Here is a 12,419-nt window from a genome sequence, read left to right on the forward strand (position 1 = left end):
ATATAGTTTCACACTTGAGATTCTGCTATCTTCTGATCACATAAAGGGAAGTCAGTGTTATTCTACCATTATATAAAATCTATCTAGGTAGTAATATGTACATTTCTTATTAAATAGTTGAGTTTTGGGACTTGTGACCTTTAAAATAAAGATTATCATAAAATAACTTACTACCTTTAATAAATAATATTACTCAAATATAGGTAGTTATTTAACTTATTCTGTTCTGCTTTCCATTTATTTCTTAAACTATTAAAAAAAATTTATACATTTTTATTGATTTTAGAGAGGAAGGGAGAGGGGGAGAGAGCAATAGAAACATCAGTGATGAAAGAGAATCACTGATTGGCTGCCTCCTGCACGCTCCTTATTGGGGATCAAGCCCACAATCCAGGCATGTGCCTTTGACCAGAATCAAACCCGGGACCCTTTGGTTCACAGGTTGACACTCCATCCACTGAGCCAAACCAGCTAGGGTTGCTTTCCATTTATTCATGTTTCCTTAGTTTCATACATTGTTAGACTTAAAAAGAAGAATAATTAATTTGGGAATAGAAACTGCCAAATAAATTGGAGAATTCTAAATTATTTTTCTGATCTATCATATTTTTAGCTCTAAATATTTTATTGCAACCCTTATTATTTTAATTATCTTGTAAACTTTAACATATTTTATAATGTGAAGTTTCATGTAGATTTAAGGGTAATCCTTTGTGTTGGTTAGAAGTCAGGATCCCATGAGTTGCTATTGAGTTAATTTTTTGTTTTTAGAAACAAAATCCCATAGGTTTAATTTTTGTTTATGGAAAGTAAAAATGATTTGATATGATTTGAAAATTCTTCAATACTGTTGCTACTTAGGCAAGAAATAAAATGCTACATTCCATTTGAAGCAAATATGAGAATCCCATCTCCCCAGTGACATCCAATGCCTTCTTCCAAGTTACTGATTGGTGTGACCTATTCAGAGCTGTTATATATGTTGAGTTCAGACTGGCAGGATTTCTAGTTCAGGATGCTTACACTGCATGCCCTCCCCGCCCCCCTCCCCCGCCACCATAGCAATGCTTTTATCAAGAAAAGGAGGTATAAAAACTAAAGGGAATCCATTAAACCATTTACAACATTGAGATCTGTATCTTATTTAAAGAATTTGAAGAAATTAGAGAAAATAGTATAGTTATAGATTATAAAATATTAAACTTGCATTTACTAATTCTTTGGTATAATTAATTGATAGCTATTGATGGTAAAACCCTTTCACTAATATAATTGGCTTAAATTTGAAAATAATTTGTTCTTTAGATGTCATTAAAACAGGCTTCCTGCTTTCTTAACTTTTTAATGATTTTCTTTTTTTGCATGAGCTTTTAAATTAGTCTCTCCCGTCTATGCTTATTAAAGTACCAGTCATTTGTGAACTGACTTTTATAGTAAGGGTAGAACTGTGTAAGAAAGTGAATGACATGGTTAGTGCATGAAGACAAGCTATTAGAGGGTTTTGGTTGTATATTACACAGTGTGACTGGTTCTTATCTAAAAGTTAGTATACTGTGTTTAGTCTTTCTTTATGTAAAAGTGAATCACTAATTTCACTTATCTTAAAATATTTTAATAGTTGAGATTAATAATCATGGTTTTTATGAGGATTTTGAAGCTTTGTGTCAAGACCATATTTTTGACAATATCAGAAGCTTTTAATAAGGTGCTTGCTGCTGAGCTAATGATATGCTTTTGGTAGTATTTCTTATACCTATCTTCAATAGACATATTCAGGGTAGTGTGAATGTAATAATCAAGCCTCAATCAAACCATACTTAGTATGACAAATATTGCATTATACTGTAATTTAGGTATTCATGCTTCTGATAAAGGGCTTAATTCGACTCCTTGAGGAACCGGGAAAACACTGTTGATTTTATACTGGGATGCAAAGTAGCAGCCATTTATAGTGCAAGATATAAATCACTTCCTAATTAAAATTATATCAAGAGAAATTAAGAATCTTATGGCCTTATATGTAATGGTACACAATCTTAAGTGTAAAATTATATTTTGTATCAATTCTGTTCCTGTGCATGGGTTTCTGGGCACAAAAATCTTTGCAGCTAATCTTAATAGAATCAGATAATATTGACTTTTAAAATTTCTCTTAATTTCTTTCTGTAGGAACATTGCAGTGGACCAAACTACTTATTCTGGATATAATTTATTTATTTTTGTTTTCCCTTTTAAGAAAATGTCAAAGAAATTTTTGGACAGACTATTGTTCATCATCATATCCCTTTTAACTGGGACTGTGAATTTATTCGACTGCATTTTGGGCATAATCGGAAGAAGCATCTTAACTACACAGAATTCACACAGTTTCTCCAGGTGAGCTGAGTTTTCATAACTGGTGTAAATATATCTCATTCCTCCTCCACCTCGTTTCCTTTAAGTTTTACTAAGTTTATTATAAAAACTAGCAATCCCCTAGGGTATTTTATCTCCATTTTTCATTTCCCAATCCCAGAAGCAACATTTTAAGACTTTTATAATTGTTTCTTTCAGTACTTACTTCCATAGCTTTAAATAATAAACTTGTGCTGACATTTCTACTTTAAAATTTTTCACTTATAGGTATTTTTTTATTGAATTTGAACTATGGAAGATTAGTAATTACTTCTTTCATCTCTTCCTCTCTACCACAGACTTGAAATTTTCTGGGTCTCCCTACCCCCATCTTATGAGTCTACTTAGATCAATATCATATTTGAATTACTATAATTTTGTAAACACTATGCATGACTAAAATGATCACTTAGAGTTTCTAGTTTTTCTTATTTGTTTCATTTTCTATGTATTAATGTAATTCTCAAACTTTGCCTCAGTTATTAAAATCTCATTTTAATATGTTTAAAACACATTAGGTATTCTATCAATTTCATCTTCTAAGAGCTCTCCAGGAGCTTTCTTTCTTTTTTAAAAAATTGAGGTAAAATTCACTTAACATAAAATTAACCATGTAAAAGTGCACAATTTAGTGGCATTTAGTGCATTCACAGTGTTGTAGAACCACCACCTCTAATTCAAAAACCTTTTCATCACCCCAGAAGAACACCCTGTACCCATTAAGCTGTCACTCCCCATTCCTGTCTCTCCCCAGCCCCTGGCAACCATCAATCTACTTTCTGTCTCTATGGATTTACCTACTCTGAATATTTCCTATACAGTTGACCCTTGGACAACACGGGTTTGAACTGCACAGGTCCACTTATATATGAATCTTTTTTTAGTAAATATGTACTACTATAAAGCATATTCTCTTCCTTATGATTTTCTTAATGACATATTCTTTTTCCTCTAGCTTTATTATAAGACTACAGTATATAACACATAACATATAAAATATGTGTTAATTGACTGGTTATGTTATTGGTAAGTCTTCTCATCAACTGTAGTCTATTAGTAATTGGAAATTTTTGACTGTGGGGGGTTGGTGCCCCTAATCCTATGTTATTCAAGGGTCAACTATAAATAGAATTAAGGATTATCCATGTTGTAGCAGGTATTAATACTTTTCTTTTTATGTCAGAGTATTATTCCATTGTATGGATATGCCATATTTTAATCCATTCATTAGTTAATGAACCCTCTGTTGTTTTCACCTTCTGGCTATTGTGAATAGTGCTGCTATGAATATTGGTATACAAATTTTTGTTTAAATACCTATTTTCAAATCTTTTGCGTATATCCCTAGGAGTGCAATTGCTGGGTCATATGGTAATTTTATGTTTAACTTTTTGCTTCATGGTCGGAAGCTGGACTTTGTTCTCCATGCATAGCTGTCAGCCTGTGATCTCCCTTCAGCTTCATACTGGGGAATCCATTTGCCTTTCTGTTATGTTGAATCTCCATGTGCTGGATTTCATCTCTCCTTTTATTATGGTTTATTTCTTCTTTTTGGTGGAGCACTTCCTGCAAGGGCTTCCTGAGGAAAGTAAGTAATTTTTCGTGAGACTTTTCATATGAAAACCTTTGCTCAATTATTAAACTTAGATTGGCTGGGTGTAGAGCTCAAGTAGGAATTTATTTTTCTCCTAATTTTGAAAACATTCCTCACTTGTTTTCTGGCTTCCAGTGATGCCACTGAAAAGTCCAGTGCCATTCTTATTCTTGATTCTGTTTTGAAATCTTTTTCCCCCACTCTGGGAAGTTTTAAAATTTTTTTCCCTTCCTAAAGTATTTTGAAATTTCACAGTGATATTCCTTGATGTGAGTTTATTTTTATTCATTGTGCTGAGCATTCAATGGGCTTTTTAAATTTGAAAAATTATGTCCTTCAGTTATAGAAAATATTCTTATTTGTTCCCTCCTATTTTCTTCCTTTCTAAAACTAGTAAATATATTAAATGTATGATCCTTTAGTTTTCTTTCTTATTTTCCTTCTGAACCTTCTATTCAGTTTTCAATTTTTATTATATTTCTAACATTCAGGAACTCTTTTTGGTTTTTTGAATGTTTCTTTTTAAAAACAGCATACTATGCTTCTTTTGTAGGTGTACTATTGTTTTATTTCTTCAAAGATATTAAAGACAGGGTTTTTTGTTTGTGTTTTTAAATTTTTCTTTTCCCTGCAAGTGCGTTTCCTCTAAATTTCTCTTTGTCTGGGTCGGTTTTTTATGTTAGTGGCTTTTCTCATATGTCTGATGTTCCTTGATCCTTATTTCATATTTAAGACTGAATCTTACTTGAAGCTTTTGGTTCATGGTAGGACTTAGTTAACTCTGGGCCTTACTGTGAAGTTCTCTGGCTGGGCTGTTGTATTGGGGAACCTCTAATGTCTGCATGTTCAGGTCTTTTCTTTTGAATTGGGTAATCAAAGAGTAATCATCTGGCCTCCCATCTGGATTATTAGGTCTGGATTTTAACATCCTGGCTGCGAAGACAACAATCAGTATGAAGATGGACTTTCGTTTACTTACCTCTTTTCAACCTGGTCTTATAGTACCTATTCTGGATCCTCCATTAAACTGTCCAGGCAGTGAACCTCCAGCCTTTTGCCAAGGTTGGGAAAGGACAGAGGTGTAACTCTGGTGCAGTAAGGCAGGCAATTAATTGCTTTTTAAACAGACTTCCATCTGAGCCTCCTGTTTTCATCTTCACCTACACTGTCACATCCAACAGTACTAGTCAGCCAATTTATGAGTCTCTTGGGGGTCTATCCTGTACTTTGGATTGCTTTTTGGCTTTCTTTATTTCTAGTTTTCTTGGTTCTGTCAAGTTGTTTGTCACTTGCCCTTCTTCTCTCTAATCTTAAAAACATAGTTGCTGTCTTCTCCTTTTCTGTTCTCTTTATTCTTGAGTTTTTGTTTGCCTTTTGTTCTTTTACTATGATTTTGTGAAGCGTGGAATTTTGGAAGACAGCCATATATTTCTGAAGTTCTGCTACTTTCATCTCATAGCTATGTGAAATGCATTTCCAAATGCACAAGACCTTTAGCTTTAGCAAAATTTCCTTTCTTTATCATTTTCCTCAGTTCCCCTATTCAACTTTTCAATTTAGAAGCAGACTTATTTTTATTTTATCATTTATTTAATGGAATATTTATCTTATTAGATAAAGTATCTTTTTAGAGTATCCTTATTTTATCTTTTATAAGCTCAGGGTATTATTTTTTTTCCCATTAGGGTGATCACAGTTTGAAAACTATTATCTTTTAGGTGTGGGTATTTGTACAACCCAGTGCTTGTTCTAATACTTTCAATGTTAGTCCCTACCTGACTGACCTTGTAAAGTGTTCAAACTTGAAAAGTTGAAAATATTATATATTTCCTAAGATGGCTTTCTCTCATTGTTGGTTCCTTTGCATTTACTGAAGATATTTTATAATATCTATTTTACTCTGATGTTTTAATTATACTACATAAACTGAGAGCTTTATATATGTGGCTTCTTCTTTCTTTGTGTTGCTTCTCATTTTGAAGTTCTTAATTTCAATTTTTAAAACTTTATTTTGAAAGACTTCAAATAATTTCAAGAGTAGGATAATCAACTTCATGTACCCATCAACCAACTTCAACAATTAGCAACTGTTGGCCAATCTTGTTTTATTTGTACTCCCCACCCTGCCCCACAACTGGATCATTTGGAAGCTAGTCCCATACACTCCATAATTTTATCTCTGATACTTCAGAAATATATCTTTAAAAGATACATGAAATTCAACTGTTGATCTAATAAAAAATGGAAAATCTATTACAATGAAGATTCTGCTTTGTTTTTACTATAAAGGTCCACATTTTCTTTAGTACTGAGTATCATTAATAAGTCTTAATCATGCCCATGGTTGGCACTGTATATTTCTGAGAGCCTAAGACATATGCATGAAGAAAACAGAAACATAAAAAATGATATAAAGAAGGAGACAAAAAAGAATGAGCGAGGAAGGGAAAACATACATAAAATAGAGAGTGGGACCTGTGTTTGCTTCTGATGCTGCTCAGGAATATCCTTTCCATGGGGAACACTTTCTTTCAAGCATATTTTAAGGTTGAAATAGAGATGGAAAATTCCTACTTCATTTGAAAGGTGATATGTGGTTGGAGCTAAGGTGATAGGAAGATGGAGTGAGAAGGGGTGAAAATTCACAAATATGTGGCGATTAAACAACATGCTTCTGAATAATAAATGGGTGGTAGAGGAAGTCAAAAGGAAAAGGAAAAATACTTTGAGACAGATGAAAATGGAAAAAGAAGAGCCTACCAAAACATATAGGATGCAGCAAAAGCAGTTCTAAGAGGGAAGTGTATTGTTATAAGCACCCACATTAAGAAAAAAGAAAGATCTTAAACAACCTACCTTTACACCTCAGAGAACTAGAAAAAGAGAATAAACTAAGCCCAAAGTCAGAGAAGGAAGGAACAAAGATCAAAGCAGAAATAAGTGAAATAGAGACAGAAAGATAGAAAACATCAGTAAAGCTATAAGCTGGCTTTTCAAAAAGATAAGCCCTGGCTGGTGTGGCTCAGTTGGTTGGAGTGTCATCCTGTGCACTGAAGGCTCAGGGGTTCAACTCCTGGTCAGGCAGAACCTATCGATGTTTCTCTCTCTCTCCCTCCCCCTTTCTCTCTAAAATCAGTGGAAAACATATCCTTGGGTGAGGATCAAAAATTTTTTTATTTTAACTTCCGGACCAGATAGTTTCACTGGTGAATACTACCATTTAAAGAAGAATTAGTACAGATTATTCTCCAACTCTTCTCAAAAATAGAAGAGGAGGGTACACTTCTTCCACATTCATTTTGCAAGACCAGGATTACCCTGATACCAAAGCCAGAGGAGGACACTGCAAGAAAAGCATATTATAGGCCAATATTCCTGATGAAGATGCAGATATCTTCAACAAAATAGTAGCAAGCCGGATTTAATAGTATTAAAAAGATCATACACCATGATCAAGTGGGATTTATTCCTGAGATGCAAAGATGGTTCAACATATGCAGATCATTCAATGTGATAAACCACATTAACAAAATGAAGGATAAAAATCATATAATCATCTCAATAGATATAGATGCAGAAAAAGCATTTGACAACATCCAACATCCATTTAAGGTAAAAACTCTCAGCAAAGTGGGGATAGAGGAAACATACTATAACATAATAAAAACCATATATAGCAACCCCACATCTGACATACGTGAAAAGCTGAAAGCTTCTATTCTAAGATCAGGAACAAGACAAGGATGCCTACTCTTACCACTTTTATTCAAAAAGTATTGTAAATCCTAGTCAGAATAATCAGGCAAGAAAGAAATAGGAGGCATCCAAATTGGAAAGGAAGAAGTAAGATTATTTCTTTTTGCAGATGGTATGAAAATCCTAAAGACTTTGCAACACACACACACACACACACACACACACACACACACACACACACACACCTGTTAAAACTAATCCATGACTTTAGGAAAGTTGCAGGATACAAAATCAATATATAAAACTCGTTGCATTTCTATACACTAACAAAGTATTGGAAAGAAAATCCCATTTATAAAAACACAAAAAAGGATAAGATATTTAGGAATAAATTTTACCAAGGAAGTGAAAGATCTGTACACTGAAATCTGTAAGGCATTGATGAAAGAAATTGAAGAAGACACACATAAATGGAAAGATATTCCGTGTTCATGGATTGAAACAATATTGTTAAAATGTTTATACCACCCAAAGCAATCTATAGATTCAACACAATCCCTATCAAAATTCCAATGGCATTTTTCACAGAAATAGAACATTTATGGAGCCACAGAAGTCCCCAAATAGCCAAAACAATCTTGAGAAAGAACAAAACTAGAGGCATTACACTTCCTGAATTTAAACTATATTACAACGTGATAGTATTCAAAACAGCATGGTATTGTCATAAAAACAGACACATGCTAGTAAATCAATAGAACAGAATATAGAGCCCAGAAATAAGCCTCTGCATATATGGTCACTTTTTTCAAAGGTGCTAAGACTATACAGAGAGGAAAGGATAGTCTCTTCAATAAGTGATGTTGGGAAAAATGGATAGTCACATGTGAAAGAATGAAACTGAACTATCTTACACTATGTACAAACATTACCTCAAAATGGATGAAAAAACTTGAACATAAAGACCTTAAACTAACCTCCTAAAAGAAAACAGTGGGTAAACTCTTGGCATTGATATTTTGAGTTTGACACCAAAAGCAGAGGCAACAAAATCAAAATAAGTGAGACTACAGTAAACTAAAAAGCTTCACAGCAAAGGAAGCCATCAACAAAACAAAAAAGCAATAATGGGAGAAAATATTTGCAAACCACATATCTGATAAGGGGTTAATATCCAAAATATACAAGAAGCTCATATAATTCAGTAGCAAAACAACCCAAAAACCAAGATAACCTAGTTAAAAAATGGGCAAGGTACATGAATCAACATTTTTCCAAAGACATACAAATGACCAACAGGTACATGAAAAGTTGTTCAGCATCACTAATACTCAGGGAAATATAAATCAAAACCACAATGAGATGCCACCTCACACTCATTAGGATGGCTATTAAAAACAAAACAAAAAAACACCACACCAGAAACCAAGTGTTGGGAAGATGTGGAGAAAAGGTGATATTTGTACACTGTTGGTGGGGATGTAAACTGGTAGAGCCACTATGGAAAACAATATGGAGGTTCCTCAAGAAGTTAAAAATAGAACCACCATATGATCCAGAAATTCCACTTCTGTGTAAATATGCAAAGGAAACAAATCCCTGTCCCAAAGAGATATCTGTACTCTGATGTTTGTTGCAGCTAAGGTACAGACACTTAAGTGACTATCGACAGATGAATAGATGAGGAAATTTTTTACACACAGAGAGAGGAATATTATACACTGTCGATGAGCTTCGAGGGCATTATGCTAAGTGAAATAAACTGGACAGACAAATATTGCATGGTATCACTTATATGTAGAATCAAAAAAATGTTGAACACAGAAACAGAAAAGTGGTTGCCAGTGACTTGGCGGGGACGGGGGTGGATAGGGAGAGGATGGAAAAGGGTGCAAACTTTCAAGTATAAGATAGGGATAGGTCTGAGGATCTAGTGTATAACATGGTGACTGTGGTTGACAATATAGGGTGTGTAGGCATACATTTTTTGATGGCTCAATGATTTTTTAAATAAAATTATCCCATTGGAATTAATAAAGTATGCATACATTTTTTGGAACACCCTGTATACTATATTGTATAATTGAAATTTGCTAAGAGAGTAGAACTTGTGTTCTCATAAAAAAAGATAAATATATGAGGTGATGGATGTGTTAGTTAATTTGGGAATCCTTTCGCAACGTGTATATATATGAAATCATCAAATTGTACACTTTAAATACAATTTTGTTTGTCAATTATACCTTAATAAAGTTGTAATTTTTAAAAAAAGGAGGGGAGAGAAAACTTTGTCAAGTCATGCTGGTTGTTTACTACCATGTACTGTTTCTCTTTCATATCTATTTACCAGTTGAATTTTAGTTTCCCCACTTCTATTGCTATTTTCAAGACACCTACTAGGGTAACTTTAATGTCTTTGAATTATTGAGATATTGCAAGTGGGTATGAAAATATTTAAATAAATTAGTAAAATGGTGAGACTTCAACCAAAAACTATATTAAATGTCAGAAAAAGGTAAAGCAACATTTGTAGGCTTTCATAAATAAATGAAAATGACAATATTTAATTTTATCTAAAAATAATATTTTAGTACTTATTAGATATGAATATTATTTCCATAGTTGCAAATTGTGTGAAAATGGCATTCAACAGCACCATTATTATGTTGTGGTAACGGATTTATTTGGATTATGTAGCAGGTCCTTAGGGCAGAAATGTTGAAATTTTGACTTTTGTATAGTACTAAAGGTATTGCTGCCACATTTTATTGTTTCTATGGATATCACTTATCACAAAATTTGGCTGTTCAATAGTTCAAAAGTTCAGAGATCTTCTGGATTGTTTTACAGTTTATGAGTAACTGCCCAAAGTTGGATGGAGTGATAGCTGAACACAGGTCATGTATTTTGTTATTCATACCTTTCATGTTAGAACTACAGTGGGTCCCTGGACAATGTGGAACTAAGAGCACCAATCTCCACACAGTTGGAAAGCCACATACAGCTTTTTCAGTCTTCCCTCAGTATTCAAGGAGGATTAGTTCCAAGGCCCCTGCCAATATAAAATTCTAAGAATGCTCAAGTCCCTTACATAAAATGGTATAAAACAATGCATACAGTTGGCCCTCCACACCCATGGATTCCCAAACACAGATCTGTGGTTGGTTGAATTTGCCAGTGTAAAACCTGGGGATACAAAGGGCTGACAATGTATTTATTGAAAACATTTGCATATAAGTGGAACCACGCAGTTCAAACCCACATTGTTCAATGGTCAACTGTACTTACCAGCGTTTCTCACTAAATTTATTTTTAAATTGTTTGAAAAACGGTCTCTAATTTATTGAGATTGGGGGGTGGGCTGACTTTGATTGCAACATTTAGAAATCGAAAAACTTAAAATGAATCTAAACTTATAATTCAGAAAGTACTCTTGGATAATAGGAATGCCTTCAAGCAGGAGAGAATAAATTATTACTTAATTAAAAGACTTAAAACACTGGAAATATACTCAACTTGTTTTTAGTGATGAAAACTTTTCAAACAAATGAAGATTTCCCCCCCTCTTCCGTTTTCTTTATTGCCATGCTGTGATCCCTTTTTTCCTGAGTAGTAATATGTAGTACATTTTCAGGAAAATTGGCTTTTCAAAAGAAAGTAAAAGTGCTGTAAATTCAGAGCTGGACATACTTCATTTCTATAGTAAGTGCATGTAGCAAAAGGATGTCTGTGCTTCCTTTCCAAAACATACACTCGGGTTGTACTTGAACCACTCTAATGCGCTATTTCTAACTTTTCGCTTCAGGAGCTACAATTGGAACATGCAAGACAAGCCTTTGCACTGAAAGACAAAAGCAAAAGCGGCATGATCTCTGGTCTGGATTTCAGTGACATCATGGTTACCATTCGGTCTCACATGCTTACTCCCTTTGTGGAGGAGAACTTAGTTTCAGTAAGTAAAAGCAAGTACTTCAGCTTTCTACTTCCTTAAACCTTTGGAATCACTGTGTCCTGGATTGCCTCCCTGGCCCCCCTGACTCAACTATTCTGATTTTATTTGGTTGGTAGAAGGTAAACAGGTAGGGATGATGGTGAATAGTCTTCCCCAGATCATAGCAGAGCCACCACCTTGTTCTCAGATATTCCAAATTGTTTATTTCCATCTACTTAGTCCAACTACAGAATACAAAGAAGTTCGTAGACAAGGATGTGCAATTACTTTTTCCAGTGGGCAGTAGCTCTCCTTTTTCCATCCCCCAGACTCCCAAAGCCTTGCTGTAAGGATGGCTCCTTCCTTTGTTGCCTGCAGGGTGCTGTTTGCTAGAGGGATCATCATTGGCCTCTACTCTGTTTTAACAACCATGGCCATGGCAGAAGGTATGGGGGAAATATGTGGGTGTCAGCCTCTGTGGCTCACTCCTCTCTCTGCCCCTTCACCTGTGTGTCAGTCTGCATGGACCAGACAGTTTTTTGTTCCATAAAAACTGCTAATCTCTATAAAGTAATCATCTGGGCCAATAGTACACTGATGTCATCCACTTCCTCACAAAGAATGGTGAAACTTTCCTCACTTCCCAGTTGTCTTGTTCATGCGTTGTACTTATGTATAGGTTTTTGATTGCTGCTTGTTTTTAATGGAGGAAAGCCAATGAATGCTTTTGTTGTTTCAGCTGAAGATCATTATCTCTGATTTAGACTGGGGTAGAAAGATCAACTTCTGTTCTTTTTCTTCAGT

The 12,419-nt window shown here is 34.3% G+C and overlaps 1 protein-coding gene across 4 annotated transcripts in view; it reads left to right on the top strand.

The window, feature by feature from the left end:
* Positions 1-12,419, top strand: part of SLC25A12 (solute carrier family 25 member 12) — a 104,928-nt gene that overhangs the window by 56,417 nt on the left and 36,092 nt on the right. For all 4 annotated transcript variants that reach the window (XM_006083135.3, XM_006083134.3, XM_023744875.1 and 1 more), the window contains 2 exons: positions 2,237-2,376; positions 11,490-11,636. In XM_006083135.3, the coding sequence (XP_006083197.1) occupies positions 2,237-2,376; positions 11,490-11,636 (287 nt within the window). The remainder of the gene's footprint in view (positions 1-2,236; positions 2,377-11,489; positions 11,637-12,419) is intronic.

Source organism: Myotis lucifugus, unplaced genomic scaffold, assembly GCF_000147115.1.
Source record: "Myotis lucifugus unplaced genomic scaffold, Myoluc2.0 scaffold_5, whole genome shotgun sequence".
In the NCBI taxonomy this organism is placed as follows: domain Eukaryota; kingdom Metazoa; phylum Chordata; class Mammalia; order Chiroptera; family Vespertilionidae; genus Myotis; species Myotis lucifugus.